The 17,322-nt window shown below is 36.9% G+C and overlaps 2 protein-coding genes across 4 annotated transcripts; one reads left to right on the plus strand and one right to left on the minus strand.

Annotated features, from left to right (window-relative positions):
- Window positions 1-5,763: 5,763 nt before the first annotated feature.
- LOC143561489 (protein NUCLEAR FUSION DEFECTIVE 6, mitochondrial-like) lies at window positions 5,764-9,265 on the plus strand. 3 transcript variants are annotated; one of them, XM_077049564.1, is made up of 3 exons: window positions 5,764-5,918; window positions 6,620-6,741; window positions 9,003-9,265. In XM_077049564.1, exons 1-3 carry the CDS (start codon window positions 5,773-5,775, stop codon window positions 9,020-9,022), a joined length of 288 nt encoding a protein of 95 aa, XP_076905679.1. In that variant the 5' UTR covers window positions 5,764-5,772; the 3' UTR covers window positions 9,023-9,265. The 3 variants fall into 3 exon arrangements, with proteins under 3 accessions (XP_076905679.1, XP_076905680.1, XP_076905678.1); XM_077049565.1 differs by lacking the exon at window positions 9,003-9,265 and adding an exon at window positions 8,656-8,847; XM_077049563.1 differs by lacking the exon at window positions 9,003-9,265 and adding an exon at window positions 8,382-8,651.
- Window positions 9,266-10,343: 1,078 nt separating this feature from the next.
- Window positions 10,344-13,936, minus strand: LOC143561494 (isocitrate dehydrogenase [NAD] catalytic subunit 5, mitochondrial-like). Its single transcript, XM_077049569.1, has 7 exons — window positions 13,725-13,936; window positions 12,598-12,918; window positions 12,350-12,511; window positions 12,153-12,227; window positions 11,956-12,065; window positions 11,789-11,861; window positions 10,344-10,734 (listed from the first exon to the last, which is right to left on the minus strand). The coding sequence occupies exons 1-7, from the start codon at window positions 13,878-13,880 to the stop codon at window positions 10,543-10,545; spliced, it is 1,089 nt and encodes a 362-aa protein (XP_076905684.1). The 5' UTR covers window positions 13,881-13,936; the 3' UTR covers window positions 10,344-10,542.
- Between the last annotated feature and the right edge of the window lie 3,386 nt (window positions 13,937-17,322).

Below are 17,322 nucleotides of genomic sequence, written 5' to 3' on the forward strand. Positions count from 1 at the left end.
CGTGATTTTCCTGAAGTTTTTCCTGATGATCTTCCTGGTATCCCTCCCGCTCGTGAAGTCGAGTTTCGTGTTGATCTTGTCCCTGGTGCTTCCCCCGTTGCTAAATCTCCTTACCGTCTTGCACCCGCTGAGATGCAAGAATTGGCCAGCCAACTCCAAGAGTTGACTGCTAAAGGATTCATTCGCCCTAGCTCTTCGCCCTGGGGTGCTCCGGTGTTGTTCGTTAAAAAGAAAGATGGATCGTTTCGCATGTGTATTGATTACCGCGAGTTGAACAAACTCACCATTAAGAACCGGTATCCCTTACCGCGCATTGACGACCTCTTTGATCAACTCCAAGGTGCCTCTTGTTTCTCGAAGATTGATCTCCGCTCTGGCTATCACCAGTTGCGCATCCGCGATGAAGATGTTCCGAAGACTGCTTTTCGAACTCGTTATGGCCATTTTGAATTCTTGGTCATGTCCTTCGGTCTAACCAACGCACCCGCCGTTTTCATGGATCTTATGAATCGGGTGTGTAGGCCTTTCTTGGATAAATTCGTGATCGTGTTTATCGATGATGTTCTGGTGTATTCTAAGACCAAGGCCGAGCATGAGCAACATCTCCGATTGGTATTGCAAAAGCTTAGAGCCGAGCAGCTCTATGCTAAGCTTTCCAAGTGTGAATTCTGGTCTGATGAAGTACAGTTTCTTGGTCATGTTGTAAACAAGATGGGTATTCATGTCGACCCATCCAAGATTGAAGCAATCAAGAACTGGATTACGCCATCCTCTCCTTCCGAGATCCGTTCCTTTCTGGGCTTAGCTGGTTATTACCGGCGTTTTATTTCGAACTTTTCAAAGATCGCTTTGCCTTTAACAGCTTTGACGCACAAAGGCAAACCGTATATTTGGGGCTCGAAGCAAGAAGAAGCCTTTCTAACGCTCAAGCGTTTGTTGTGTAAAGCTCCTGTTCTTGCGCTACCTGAGGGTAATGATGATTTTGTCGTGTATTGCGATGCATCCAACCAAGGTCTCGGTTGTGTTCTTATGCAACGAGGCAAGGTTATCGCTTACGCATCAAGGCAACTTAAGGTTCATGAAAAGAATTATACAACTCACGACCTCGAGCTTGGTGCAGTTGTTTTTGCCTTGAAGATCTGGAGACACTACCTTTATGGTACTAAGTGTATCCTTTACACTGACCATAAAAGCCTTCAGCATATCTTTGATCAAAAGGAACTTAACATGAGGCAACGCCGATGGAACGAACTCATCAGCGATTACGATTGTGAGATCCGGTATCATCCTGGTAAGGCTAATGTGGTAGCCGATGCGCTCAGCCGAAAACCCTGCCAACTTAACTGTATCTTGCCGCGCACCCAGCTTCACTTCGCGCCGATTCAAAGCAACCTTGAATCGCGTATTCGTGACGCGCAGCGCGCATCCATCAGTAATGGTAACCTTCGCGCCGAGTTAGCGTATGGCGCGGAAGCGCACTTTGTCCCTAATCTGAGTGGAATTCTCTGCTATCTCAATCGCATCTGGATTCCCTTTTATGAGAATCTTCGCGCTGATATCCTGAGTGAAGCGCACAAATCTCGGTATTCTATTCATCCCGGCGCTGATAAGATGTACAAGGATTTGCGCATAACTTATTGGTGGCCCGGTATGAAAAAGGATATTGCTGTGTTCGTAGCTAAGTGCCTGACTTGTTCTAAAGTTAAAGCTGAACACCAACGCCCATCTGGTTTGCTCGAACAACCAGAAATTCCTACGTGGAAATGGGAAGGTATAGCGATGGACTTTATTACCAAGTTACCTTTGACAGCAAGCAAACATGATAGCATCTGGGTAATAGTGGATCGATTGACTAAATCTGCTCACTTTCTGCCCATTCGTGAAAACTACCGTGTTGAGCATCTCGCGCAGCTTTATGTCAAGGAAATTGTCTGCCGCCATGGTACTCCTTTGAGCATCATATCCGATCGCGATGGCCGTTTTATATCTCGCTTTTGGAAATCTCTCCAATCTGCGCTAGGAACTCGCTTGGACATGAGTACGGCATATCATCCTCAGACTGACGGTCAGTCTGAGCGAACTATTCAAACTCTTGAGGATATGCTCCGATCTTGTGTTCTTGATTTTGGAGGTAATTGGGATTCACACCTGCCTTTGATCGAGTTTTCTTATAACAACAGCTATCATTCCAGTATCGGTATGGCCCCATTTGAAGCACTTTACGGTCGTAAATGCCGCTCCCCAATTTGTTGGAGCGAAGTGGGTGAAACTCAAATCACAGGACCCGAACTTGTTCAAGAGACAACCGATAAAATCGCCAAGATCCGTGATCATTTGCTGACTGCCAGAAGCCGACAGAAGAGTTACGCAGATCGTAGGCGAAAGCCTCTCGAATTTCAAGTTGGTGATCTTGTTCTCCTCAAAGTGTCGCCTTGGAAAGGTGTTGTCCGCTTTGGGAAGAAGGGTAAGCTTGCTCCTCGTTATGTTGGTCCATTCAAGATTCTCGCGCGTGTGGGAAAAGTTGCCTACAGACTTGACCTGCCGCTCGCGCTCAGTAATGTGCATCCAACGTTCCATGTTTCCAATCTCAAGAAGTGTCTAGCTGACGAGAACCTTCACATTCCACTTGATGAAGTTCAAGTTGATGAATCCATGCATTTCATTGAGAAGCCTGTTGAGATTATGGATCGCGAGGTTAAGCAAACCAAGCGCAGTCGTATCCCTATCGTGAAAGTTCGCTGGGAGTCCAAGCGCGGAGCCGAGTTTACATGGGAAAGGGAAGATCAAATGAAGATCAAGTACCCGCACCTGTTCTCTGCGCAACCTACTTCGAGATAAATTTCGGGACGAAATTTCTTAAAGTAGGGGAGACTGTGACATCTGCCCCGATCCGACCCAACCCAGGTACCCGTTTCTCTGACCCGATCTCTCTTTTATTATTTAATATTTATACTTATATTTTACTTTTAATAATAATATATATTTTCCTTCCCGCCTCTTTCTCTCTCTTTCTTTCCGCTGTCCCGTCCCTCTCCTTTTCTCTCTTTCCGCCTTCTTTTCCCTCTTGTCGCCGTCCCGCCCTTAAGCCTTGCTTCCCTCTTTCTTCTAACTCTTTGCTTGTCCTTTGTTCCTTCCCGCCTAAGGATGTCTGCGCAGCTCCACGCGCCAGACCCCTTACAAGGAATCCTGCGTGAAGACCATCTGTTCCTGCGTTACGCGAGACGAACGCTTCCCGCGACGCGCTAAGGATTTGTAGTTCCCTCGACGCGCGAAGAATTATAGTTCTTCCCGCGGCGCGCTAGGAATCTTAGTTCCTCCCGCGGCGCGCTAAGAAATGTGGTTCTTCCCGCAGTGTGCATGGAAATATAGTTCTTTCCGCGACGCGTTAAGGTTGTTTTTGTCTACCTTCGCGTTCGCGCTCTCTTGACCTTCTGTGTTTGCCTTCGCGCCTTAGCCTTCTCGCGCTGTACCCTTTGAGTTTTCTTGTGTTGAATCTAGCCGTTGCTTTTGTGTTGTCTTATCTTTTGAGCTGTTGACCTAATCTGCTTTATGTCTGAATAGTTACTTTCGGCGCAGCATGCGTACCAACCCCATTGGTTGGCAGAAAAAAAGTGACTGACATTATCTTTTGAGATCTGCTTTTGCCATGCTTGACCAGTACCTTTATCTGAACCGCCCATGCCTGTTACTGTTCCCTGTCAGCTTTATCTTGCCCCCTGCAGCTGCCATATCTTTTGATATCTTTTGCTTTTTGATCTTTTCCCCTTTTCTAGGATTATGTCTCCTAGGGTTTCTCTATAAATAATAGTATTATTTTTCCTAACACATCACACACAAAACACTTAATCTCTCCTGTTCTCTTGCTCCTTGCTCTCTCTGCCGTCTTCCTCTCTGCCTCCGTCTTCCTCCTTGTTCTTCCTGCTTTTCCGGTAATATATATTATATATAATAGTTTACTTATTAATTATGCTAACTTATAATCAAGACTTAAAACAAATCATTAAAACAATAATCTTATTTATAGGTTAACTTGTGCTTGTTTAAAGTTGGTTCTTGCTTTATCTATCACCGCATCGTTTATCATGTGAGTTATCTCGTATCTAATCCCTTTTTATTTTTAAATGCTTTGGGATGTTCATGTGTTCATACAAAACTGAGTCTTAAACTGTTTATGAAATTTTAGTCGCGCAGTATCCCATGTGTTGAGGACGTTTACTTGGCTGTTTATTTGTATGTGTATCATTAACCGCTTTGTTCGGCCTATTCCGCAGTTCCGTTGGTACCATTAGTTGAACACGGGAGACCTATCGTTTACGGTTTTCTTTGTTTACACTTGCACAGATGTTTTCTCGTTTTTATGCTCAATTGGGAGCATGGATTGAACTATGATCTATGAACTATCTTAGGCTTGATCACAATCTGATTACACCCTTGTTAAACTCTAGACATACACGTGTTGCGCGCAGATTTACTGTGATTATCTATGATTATCTATTAAACTTGATTTCTCACCAACACGCAAGTGTTTGACGTTTATTTTAACACATGTTCAGGTTTGCAGTAGCTGTTTTGGAGCTTGTGGACACGTAGGACGTTTTTACTTTTGGACCTAGAATTAAAATGTATCAAGACAAGTTAATGTTGTTTGAATGTTATAATTTATAATATATTGATTTATGTTTGATTTATGTTCTTTATTTTCCCCGCTGCGCGTGCGCGATAAAATGTGTATTAATAAATATTGACACCAATAGTGTCGCGAGTAATGAAGCAATATGTGGCGCCCCGATGTATAATCCGCCTTTGGTCGGGGTGTTACAACATGCAAGCCATAATTTTTATTACCCACATGCTGCCAATTTTTGAAGGTGGGCGGAGCACTCATGTTGCATTAGCCAGCATTGATTAAGCTTTCATGTGGGTAATAAAAATTATGGCTTGCCTGTGACACTTGCAGCTTTCATGTTGCATTAGCCAGCATTGATTGAGCTTTCATGGCAGCTTTATTTCACAGGCTGAACATTGAAGACACAGCAGGTAATAAAACAAAATTAGGTGGGGGTTTGATATAAACGTCGTTAGTTTCAAAGGGAAACGGAATATGGAATACCTATCCTAATCCGCCATTGGCAGTGGAGAAATAGGTACAATGATGGATCCACTCCTGCCAATGGCGAATCAAACTCCATTTTCTTCCTAATCCGCTGTTGGCAGCAGCGGATACACCATTTCTCTTTGTTTTTTTTTTTTTTATTTCCCCATTTTTCTTTTTTTTACCAAATAAGCACCACTTTAAAAAAAATTTCCCAAATACCCGTTTAATCCAGTTTTAAGGTATGTTTAACCAGTTAACAGTAATTTTAAGTTGCAACGTTGCTTTCAAAAAATGGGTTCAACTAATTATAAATGGATTGTTTTGATGTTACAGGTAACAATGTTATACGTATCGGCGTAAACAAATCAACCTGAGCTTGGCATGTTTCTAAAGCTTGAGTTTGGCTCATGAGTTTTTTTTCAAATTCAGGGTCATGTCATGTACTATTTATTTATTAATTTATTATTTTATCTATTTTTAAAAAAACTTTAAATGTTACTTCTGTAGTGCAATATTAATAAGAGGTAGAACTTAAATATACACAAGTCTTGTTAAAGCCTAAACAAGTTTCAAGCTCTAGCCCGAGACCCAAATAAGTAACTCGTGAATGACACTGCTCGTTTTTCACTCCCACTTATAAAGGGTCAAAAAGTCAAAACCCTTACATCCGCATCAAAATGGCAACTGCAGCTGTGGCCGCTCGATGCGTTTTCCGATCAAGCTCCGTTCGTAACGCGGCGGCGCGTGTAGCTTCACAATCAAAGGCCGGTCGATCTCCGTTTGCTATTCCTTGTCGGAATTCTCTGTCTAATCGAATATTCCGGTAACAGTTACATGAACTCTCTCACATATATATAAAATATTAATATATATATCCCGTATCCAAAATCCCAACGCCTAAAAAATAATATTATACATTTTTTCAATCGGTACCAAATACCAAGAATAAACGACTAGTCTCGAACTCAGCTCGTTCGTTTTGAGGCTCTTTTTCTAAAACCCGAGTTCAGCATTCGAGTTTTTTTTTTTTTTTTTTTTGTAGCTCGGGTTTGTCCCATTTATTCTTTATTAATTAATTTTTATATGTTTTAATTATTTTTATATAGTTTGTGACGTGTAATACCTTAAATGAGTCAAAGCTCGGCTCGAACTCAGCCATGCAGTGTGAAATCAACGTTACATAAAAGTCCAAAAGATGTCAAACTTAAAAGTACACAAGGCTTGACGAGCTCATGGTCGTTAACTATACGAGGTTTATTTAAGGCTTGGGCTCGGCTGGTTTCGGGCTTTTTTTCAATCCGATTTTAAGTCGCTCGTGAGCTGTGTCGGCTTGGCTCATTTGCATCTTTGGAATATATCGTGCTTTATGTTCCAGATGATTTGGATTTTGTAATTTCAGACACAATGCTCCAAAAGAGTGATTTTTATTTGCTTTTGCAATCGAAAGTACTTTGGCCAAGTTTACGATCTTGTATTTATGTATGTGATATTTGGGGTTTTGATTTGTGGATGTGTTTATTGCAGTTGTCCGGTGGAAATGAGTGCTTGTTTGGAATCACTGCAACCTTTTCACACTGCTACTGCTTCTGCATTGATGACCTCCATGCTTACGGTTTCTAAAAACGGTTATGGTTGGCTTCCTGAAGGTAATAGTTCAATCCCATTTTGTAGATATTGTGATGATGATTATGATGATGAGTGTGTATTAATAATATTGTTTAGAATTTGATATTTGTGTTGTTTACTGTGTCAAGGAGGGAGGTTCATTTGGGAATCACTAAAAAGTTGAGAACCGGGGAACCATGAATTTTACATGTAAAAAATCAAAAAAAGTAAAAAGAAATCATTTTTACATGTAAAAAATTCATAATTACGTAGTTTTTCTTCAGAGTTTTTGCATATAAACACATGTGGAAGGCGTTTAAATAGAAAAAAAAACTCGTTTTTGTGATTCCTTTTTATTATTGAAACGGCTTCTACATGTGTTTATATGCAAAAGCTTCGAAATAATTATGTAAACGTGAGTTCTTTTCGTGTAATGAATTTTTATGAACTTTTTACATGTAAAACACATGGTTCTCTGGTTTCCCGCATTTTTTTGGTTCCAATAATAATATTTCTTGGATTGATTGGTGCTACATTGAATATGATTTGTATGCATTTTGTACCAGTAGGCATTTAGATAAAACTTTGATATGTGATGGATTCATAGTTGTTGAAGGCGCACTGATGGACCTAAATGTTCTCTATTCATATGTGTGTGCTTGATGACGTATGTCCGGCTTGGGGCTTGGGCTTGTGCCCGGATGAGGTGCAGGCGTCCAGCCCATTAGGCCCAATCCAGTATACATCCGTCTTCTTATATTAGGAGGCCCAACCATTATCTTTCTATGTTTTAGGACTACAAGTTACAAGTTACAGCATTCTGATAAGTCTTCAATTTAATTGTTTTGAGTTACATTGAACAATTTTTTTTAATCAAAACTTAGTTTGATCATGTATTCTTACGGGTTGGTAATGTCTAGACATAGGAAATGCCTTGCTTTATTAAACCGTAGGAAATAGAGTTTTGCACAAATGGGCCTAGTCTCTAGAGCAGCCCTAAGCACGTCTGAGAAAACCTTGATACGGCTCTGCCTTTCGAAGCCTGGTTAATCATCAAAGTTCAGTTTGAGTCAAACCCAAAAACCTGGTCCAGCCCATGTCTGGTTCTAGGTCCGAAACCCGAGAAAGCCGGGTCTTACCCAGTAACTACTAGGCTTGGAAAGTTTTGAAATAAATCCTGCTACTTATCCTGAACAACCCCTTTTTTGTTGTTTTTAAAAGTTTTTACATAAAAGTTATATTTGAGATTTTTGCTAAAAGGTAATTTTATGATTTGTGTTTTAACTTCAAGTTTATTTTTTACATTTGATGTTATAGTTTTAAACAATTTTTTGTTTTTATGTTTGAAATTAAATTAATTTCACATCAATGCATCATTTTGAAGAAAAACAATAAAATGGTGGAAAAAGGCTTGGGCACAGGATCGCAAAGCTGGTACCAGCCTGGCCCAATAGGAATTTTCTTTTTGGATCGTGCTTTGTACAAATTTTTGTATTCGATTTTGTTTTGATTTCCCTATCTATTGTCTTTTGCCATTTCATCTACTTGTGAGGATATTCATGTCATATTTTACACCGTTGTAAAATATTTGTTGTCGCGAATAGACTTTCATTTTTTCTCTCTTTATTTTCTTTCTGTTGTGTCTCCCTTTGTTAAAGTGGCACATGCTTCGTATTTGTAGGCGTTGACAAGACTAGATGAAGATCAAGAAGCAAAGATGGATATTGTGAAGCTTTTTATGAATAGGGAACATTTAGGTCCATCAGTAATCAATAATGAAATATTAACTTTTGAAACAAAGCCTCACAGTTATAGGCGTGTTGACTTTATGTTGATTTGAGCTTATATTCTGTTCATGATCGGTTTATTCAAGATTTTGAACTTATTACACTTCACTTAAATATTTTGGATGATGAACTGATGATCACTTTATGAATTATATCCTTGTTTATCAGCTTGCAACGATGATGTGTGATGAGTTTTGAAGCAATATTTCTTCTAGGAATCTCGGTGTTTGTTCCATAGGGACCTGTTTCTTTGTTATTGTTATTAAAGGGCCCTGTGATCTCAGTTTATTTGAACCGCTAGATTTTGTTTCTTTATTTTCTTTAGATAAAAGATCATAGTATCCTATTGTTTGTCCTTGTGAAACACATTATAAACAGCAGATTAAACTGCTTATTGAATCTTTACATTTTATCGTGTGGGTCAAATATTGTATGTGTGGTTCGATTTTAAGGGTGTTTTAAGTATTGGTGATTAGACATGAAACACCGACACTAATTTGTTGTATGTTGATCAGCTTGCAACAATGATGCATGATATCAGTCGGGTCAATGGAACTCAAGAAACGATGTCAGATGAAGTCAGATAAAGTTGGTTTTTTGGTTCGGGAAGATATGTACAACTTAAGGCCATGACTGATGAAATTGGTGTAATTTGATCTGCAAGAAACACAATTGCATGCCAGTTTTATCTTTTGTTTAATGGCTTCAGGATCTCTTAATTCTTTGACCATGGTTTGACTATTGATTCAAGTTTAAATAATGAAAACTATAACTTAGCATGCCCTAAAGCTTCTTCCTTATGCAAGATGGCCCAAAGATGTCTTGTTTATTGTCTACTATAACTCACCCTGAAACACGTACCGCTGATTAAAACTTCTATAACGTTGACTTTATTAAAACGAACATTTCACATAATGCAAACATTCGTAGAAGAACATCATTTGCCCTTCACAAAACATGTAACATGACTTTTAACAATAACTTTTCTTTCAACATTTTTTATGAAACCTATGTTTATAAAACCATCATTTTTATAAACATTCTCAAAAACATTGTACTTCAGTGTCGTCGTCATTTGAAGTTTGAATAATCTTGGTCTCGTTATGTCTAATTTCTTGTCTACGCAAGGCCTACTCATACCCAAAATAGATCGTAACTCTGCCAATTAACGTGGATTAACTTTGTCAACACATGACTCGCTCTCAAGCAAACACTCGAGTCTTATCTCAAAAACTATTACATAATGGAAAACCTTGAATTTTAACATTCTCAAAAAAAAATAGTTCACTTCTTAAGAAAAATACAGACATGTTTGTAAACCTCTTATACAAGTTATTGTGATCAACCAATTTATTAACCCCTTCGTCGTTTCACCATAACCATGACAAATATAGCATCAGCTCATGCACATACAATCATAAAATCTATCCTATGTGACATATTTAATAGCGAATACTTATATAAAGTGACACAATTTAATACGATGTCTATAGACCATGGTGAATCAGCATATTCATTGATAAATCAAGTTCTAACACGGTTTATATTTTCTGTCACCACGTAAAAACAATTCATCATCCAAATCAATGACGAGAATGTGGTTTTCAAAGGTTTAGTTGTTTTTGTTTGTTTCCTGCTATGTATACATACAAGAACCATCTACTGCAAAAAGCAAAACTAGGGGTGTAAACATGGCAAGCTGCGCCCGAGCTCAACTAGACTCGTTTACACCCCTAAGCATAACTTAAAAGTGTAAATTAATGACAAACTATCATCAAAAGTAGTTTCTGAAAACAGTTAGGAAAAAGTTAAGAGGATAACCTCAAAGCTCATAGTTATTCATAAGTTACATATAATAACCAACCAATAAAAGCATGTCAACTGCATAACCTCACTTTTGAGCAGTTATCTTTATACCCTTACCGAAATCACGAAACAAAAAATCTTGTTGTGGTCTAATCCCCTTCCCACAACTCCAAATAGTACATGAATGGAAAATTAGTGTAAGAAAAATGAAATCAAACTTTATATGCAAATTCCAGCATTTTTTAATACTCAAAGATGATCGATGATCGCTTTTGTAAATTCTGTGGTTGTTGACTTGCCACCTAGATCACCAGTTCGGTACTTGCCTTCTGCAATAGTCTTCAAAACAGCTTCTTGGATTTTATCGGCTTTTTCATTCAGGTCCAAATGGTGAAGCATTGATACAGCACTTAGTAATAAGGCGGTCGGGTTTGCCAAATTCTGCATAAATCATACATTATGGTTATGATTAAGATAAAACGTTGTCAAACAAGTCCAAAAAATTATTTCTAACAGCAAATAAATGCGCATAAATATGAATACATAGGAATGTTATAGACCAGCGTCCCAACACAATTGTTAAAGAGTTAACTGAAAGAAAACATGTGCTTTTTACTTTCTACCGACAACGTATGGAACATCTAATTTAGTATTTTTTTAGAGTTAATGCATTCAATGATTACATACGTTGCATATATCAGTAAAATTAAATGATATCTTACATTTACTTGCCATTTGCGCCTTGTAAACCCTATGAACTTCTACTGAATTCACACTTAGGTCCCTGGACTTCAAATTTACATAATTAAATCTCTTAACTTACAAATACTCAACAAAAGGCCCACTCAGACGTAATTTAACAAATGTCCTTTTTGCATGACGATAACAAGTCTTTTGCTCATAATCGAGTCCCTAAACTTTATATAAAGAACTCAGATTTAATAAGTTTAGATACTTAAACCAGACAAAGCAGAAGTCAAGTGTGAATTCAGCCAGGTTATTTCAGTTATAATCTTAGGTACATGATATGTATGTGTGTATGATTGAGAGAGAGAGATTCGTGAAAGGTTCAAATGAGAACCACTTGGAAGACAAGAACCGTGAATAGCACAAAACTCCACATTAATTCACATGCGATGAGTTCATTCATAGGTGAATATTAGCGGTGAGTCAAATGATAACTACAAAAAAAAATTAACTACAAAACTTCCTTTCAATTCATATGTAATTTGACCAGTTCACGCGTGATGATGTTCACAAGTGAACAAATCACATCACTTGTGAATTGAAAGGTAACTTAATAGCTAAAAACTTTTTTGTGGTTCTCATTTGATTGACCCTCCACTTATATTCACATATGAACAGACTTAATCCCATGTAAATTAACATCTAATTTTGTAATTCTCACGTTCCCGCCTTCCAATGTTCAGTTATAAAAAGTAAAAAAGCTGAATGCAAATACAAGACTTAATGATGAAATATTATCAATGCTAACCTTTCCGGCAATATCAGGAGCTGAACCATGAACAGCCTCAGCAAGAGCAATACCACCCTCTCCAATGTTTAAGCTGGTAATGATGATGTCATGCATTTAAATTCCAAAAAAAATTAAAAAAACACAGAAAAAGAAATTAAACGTAAAAACAAAGAACAAGCAGACACCTTGGTGTTAACCCAAGTCCTCCAATTAGCCCAGCACAAAGATCACTGATGATGTCACCATAAAGATTAGGCATTACCAAAACATCAAATAGTGTTGGATTCTTCACTAGCTGTATATTGAAAGTGAACTACATCAATTGTCAATAACATTGCTTAAAAGATAAAATATAACATATAAATAAGATAAGATTTCTCACCATCATACAGCAATTGTCAATGACAACTTCCTCATACTTTATCTCAGGGTACTTCTCAGCAACTTCACGACAACACTGCATATGACAGAAAACAATCAGTATACAGTTTACTGCCACATGGAATTAGCTTTCAAAGTGAAGAAAACAAAAACATAATAATAACAATAATAAAAATAAAAATAATAATAATAACAAACCTTCAAAAATAGACCATCGGTTTTCTGCATGATGTTGGCTTTGTGTACTGCAGATACTCTCTCCCTTCCATGTGTTTTAGCATAATAAAACGCATATTCAGCCACCCTTAAACTCGCTTGACGGGTAATGATTTTAAGACTTTCAACAACTCCCCGCACCACCTAATGTCAAAAAATAAAAGTCAACTTGACCCGTCAAAAAGCCCAACCCAAATCGACCCATTTGTAACTAAATGAATTAAAGTTACCTGATGTTCAAGACCACTGTACTCTCCTTCAGTGTTTTCACGGATTGTAACAAGATTGACATCGTCATAGCGAGTCTTGTAACCAGGTAAACTGTAGCATGGTCTGACATTTGCATACAGGTTGAGTTCTTTCCTTAAAGTAAGGTTTAAGGACCGATGTCCTTTTCCAATTGGTGTAGCCATTGGGCCTTTTAAGCCCACCTTGTTTCTTCTTACCGACTCTAGACTTTCCCATGTGAGAAAACTTTGGGTCCTGGGATCAACTTCTGTCCCGACATAATGTTCTTCCCATTCAATTGGAACCTCTGCAGCATTAAATACCTATAAAATGTGAAGAAAACATATAATTAAGATTCACTGCACTCTCTTAAGTATCTCCATTCAAAAACTTATTCAATAAACCTCCAATCATTCTCTAACATCATCCTATTTGATAGCAATCTACAGTTCTCATCATTAACTCAAGTTATGTTTTATATAAAAGAATCACACTAAGCAGCACCCAAGTACCGCACTTTATTAATCAATAAGTTCAATAGGCCTGTGAGCGAACCGAACTAACAAACACAAACAATTAAGCGAGCAAATAATTGTGTTGGTGTCCATTCGTTTAGAAAACAAACACGTTCGTGTCCGTTTATTTTCGTTTGTTAAAAATCAAAACGAACAGTTCAAGAACACAAATGAGCATAATTGAACAAACATAAATGAACAGACGTAAACGTAAACAAGCATAAATGAACGAACAAATACAAAACATTAAGAGGATGATTCATCCAACAATCACACTGAAATTCATATATTAATTCGTTAATTTAAAAAAGTATACCTAAAAAACTTAATTAGGTAAATGAGCTAAACATGGTGGTCATGTTCATTGATGATTCATCGTAGAGTTCGTTTAGAGGCTGAAGAATTATAGTAAATTGAGTAATAAGTTAAACACTAGCTATAGCACTTGAAAAATTCAACACTTACAGAGTCCAGATCTCATAATACAAAGAATACACAATTCATCATACAACAACAAAACCACAATCCGCAAGCATAACACACAAAATCAGCTAACAACAACACTCTACGCATTAAGCATAAACACCGTAACCGTAATAATAAGAAAACCGGACCTGTTTGACGGACTCGGCGATCTCGGGACCGATGCCGTCTCCGGGGAAGAGAGTGGCTTGAATCAGATTGGATGACGTGGACGAATAGTTCCGATGGAGTCCGAAGGTGGTGGCGGCGTGGCTGCGGAGGAGGCGTTTGGCGATCAGAAGAGCCATTGAATAATTGGCCGGAAGGAAAGATGATCGGAAATTAGGGTTACAGGAGAGAAATTGGGAGAAGGAATAATTTATTATTATTATTATTATTATTATTATTATTATTATTATTATTATTATTTTTGGAAAAACTATAATTATTATTATGGGTCAACTGTAGCCAAATGTTATTATTATTTAAAGGGTATTTGTGTAATTAGATTTGCTAAGCTTGATTAAACAAGTTGTATAAAACAAATTCATTTTGTTTGCAACGTAAACTCATAATACCAAATTCTTTTATGGGCGTAAACGAGCTGAGTTGAACCGAGCCTAACGTCTTTACTAGAGCTTGAGTTTGAACTTAGCTCGTGAGTTGTCATTTCTAGCTCGACTTCAGCTAGGACTCTGTTTATTATGTATTAATTAACTTATTTACATTGTAATTATTCACATGTTTTGAAAAAAAACAATCTTAAACAAGTCAAAGCTTTGCTCGAGCTCGTGTCCCTAAATGAGCCAAAGCTTGGCTCAAGCTCAATTGGGTAGTGCGAATTAATACATAAAAGTCTAATATAGTTAAAATTTAAAAATACATTAGGCTTGTTAAAGGTCGATAAGCTTAAACGGTCTTCCTATAAAAGGCTAGCTCTCGGACTCGATAACTAAACGAGTTTTATTTGAGGTTCGGGCTCAAAAAGGCTCGGCTGGTTTCGAGTTTTTTTCTGATATGATCTCGAGTAAACTCACAAATGCCTCCGCTTGTTTGCACTCCTAGATTTTATAGAGAGTCATATGATATTTGTAAACTTGTACATGAGAGGTGTAGTTACTTATTTGCACCCCTATATTTGTTTTTATAACGGCACCCCTAGATTTGATAGGAGTCATATTCCATTTCTTTTTCTCGTAAAATGTATATGAAATGTTAAAATGTGTGTTGTATTTGTATGTGGGTATGATGCATATGATGAATGGATGGTGTTCGGATAAAAATGTACATGTGAGAAGAATGAATTGTAATTGTTACGTTACAAACGATATTGATTTTAATTAATCAAGAACAATTAGAAGCCGCTTTTTATGAATGATATTTCGTTTGAAAAGCTTCATATTGATTTATTGATAGATGGCAACATTATTACATTAACACTCAATCTATTAAACCAAATGTTAAATAATTCAAATAAGAAGCAATTATTATTCTTAGTCAAATTATGTGACTCAATCAACATGTCACAAATCTTTAACTAGATAACAAAGATCTACCAAACATGCATGGACATTCCCTTATATATATGGTGGTTAGTTAGGGGCTAGTGATGGTCGAATGAAGAAGTCCAGTAGGTTTCTTGATGACGGTTAGGGGTGGTGATCATGGGATTTGAGTAAATGGTGGCAGTGTTTGCCTTGGTGGTGGTGTTTGCGGTGATGATGGTCGTGTTAGCACTGGAGGGCTAAGAGATGGGAATGGAATGTAATTAGGTGTCGGAAAGTTAGGCAAAAGGATGTCGGCGAGGACATCACCGGTGCCTAAAGTGTGACTACAAGTAGGAAAGACAAGAAGAAGAGCTTGAATTGCGCCATGTATCTTGGGAGTTAATATTGTAAGCTTAGTGAATGTGTGTGTGTTTTGGTTGGATGGAAAAGGTTTACAAAGGTTGTACACTTTTTATAGAGGTGAGAAGGGCTCAACTTTGATAAATTTATATTTTGCTTAAATTATTTATTATTTTCTTGACTTAAATGCATAAAATAATAAAAATCAAGATTTATATGGTTTAAATTATATTTTTATGTTAAACATGACATGTTGATAAAACTTTGGGTTTGACCTATGCAAATACTTCTTTTATAGCATTCACACATCACTGACATACTGACATGTGATATGTACAAGTAATAAGGAAATTAGTTATGCGAGTCGTATGACATGTGAAAATGATCGCACACGTATCATGGCATGTGAAAAACGATCCTATGACGTACAACCCATATGATATGTTTGATTGAAAAGAAATAACCGTTTAGACCGCTACAAAGTCATACACCTTGTATGGTCCGTAAGAAACATATAACATAATAAAATTATCATATGAGTCTTATGACAAAATATATGAGGGGTAAATCATATAACACGTATAATGTATTTCGCTTATAAAGAAATGACTGATGTGATAACTACCAAAGTCATACAGATTGTATGACAATTTTCGCTCAATCATACACCACGCGTGATATAACAGGGTTAGATTGGCATTATATGACTCGTAAGATACACATTGATATGGACTTTTGGTGTTTGCATAACTCAACCAAAACTTAAAATAACGAATTAAAAAGTAAGCCAAAATGAATTCCTGCAATAAGATTGAAAGTCTCTTAAATGTTTTCAAACTATTAGGACGTCCATTTTACTATGACTATAAAATAAAGAGTTAAATAATTAGTCTTTCTCGTATAATAAAAGTAGCAGGTCTTAAGTCTAACTTTAAAAATTAACCAGTTTGATATAACACTTTTTATGAGAATTACTAGAGAACATGTAACTAAATTCAGACCAAAATCTTTAAAAAAAAGGTATGCGTTTATAAAACTTTGGGTGAAATTGGGTTTGTATTTCTTTTAGCAAAGTTACCAAAGTGGTAGTGACAAATACACACCAAACTTAAATTCCCTTCGTTACTTTCTTTCTATCTTTTTCCTTGTAAAATACTAAAACTCTGAAATCAATATACAAATATTTTAAGCCATAATGAACACATTTTCTTTATAATAATTAAAAGTTTCATTTACTAAAAAAAGTAAATCGCAATGACGTAATTAAATTTTTATAAAACATTATTATCAAATAAACGTTGTAAAAGAACAAAATTGAACTTTAACGAAAATCATAAAAGAGCATATAAAGGGTAAAATACTCTTATCAACAGGTGTATATATGTGTGTGTTTGACATGACACAAAATATACAGGTTTGAGTTTAATGTAAATGGATCAGGACCAATTTCGTGCAAACCCACAAACGTTAGAGCTAAACCGGTTGCGTCTGTGCTTGTAATTGGCCCGTTTAATCTTGTCGTAACTTAAATGATTAGTTATTTGATGTCGATATGCGCATCAACTTTTATAATCTAAACACAATTTTTCGCTATAAATTAACAGTTTTCAAATATTAGATGCAAGATTAAGGAATCAAAAACAGTTCGGGTTAGACAAGTCATACTTGTGCCAGCTGTCAAGTTCGGGTTCATGTTTGGATTTGCATTAAACTTCCCTTTTCAGATTACAAACACGACCCGTTTAACAAAACAGACACAGAAAACATAATGCATTAAATTATATGTTTTGGGCCTCAAAACAACATTGCTTATTTGCTTTACATATATGGCCCTTGTACTTTTATATATCAATACCACACTCATAGTAAAAGACTTAAATCATAGTAACCAAACAAATATGTG

Source organism: Bidens hawaiensis, unplaced genomic scaffold (assembly GCF_021521415.1).
Source record: "Bidens hawaiensis isolate Kalapana, Puna unplaced genomic scaffold, B.hawaiensis_p1.1 tig00020692_1, whole genome shotgun sequence".
Taxonomy (NCBI): Eukaryota; Viridiplantae; Streptophyta; class Magnoliopsida; order Asterales; family Asteraceae; genus Bidens; species Bidens hawaiensis.

Coding starts and splice junctions, on each gene's coding strand:
- LOC143561494 (XM_077049569.1), bottom strand. CDS start 13,880: ATGGCTCTTCTGATCGCCAAACGCCTCCTCCGCAGCCACGCCGCCACC. Junction 12,919..13,724: donor TCGCCGAGTCCGTCAAACAG/GTCCGGTTTTCT, acceptor CACATTTTATAG/GTATTTAATGCTGCAGAGGT. Junction 11,862..11,955: donor GGACTTGGGTTAACACCAAG/GTGTCTGCTTGT, acceptor CATCATTACCAG/CTTAAACATTGGAGAGGGTG.
- LOC143561489 (XM_077049564.1), top strand. CDS start 5,773: ATGGCAACTGCAGCTGTGGCCGCTCGATGCGTTTTCCGATCAAGCTCC. Junction 5,919..6,619: donor CTGTCTAATCGAATATTCCG/GTAACAGTTACA, acceptor TGTTTATTGCAG/TTGTCCGGTGGAAATGAGTG. Junction 6,742..9,002: donor TTATGGTTGGCTTCCTGAAG/GTAATAGTTCAA, acceptor TATGTTGATCAG/CTTGCAACAATGATGCATGA.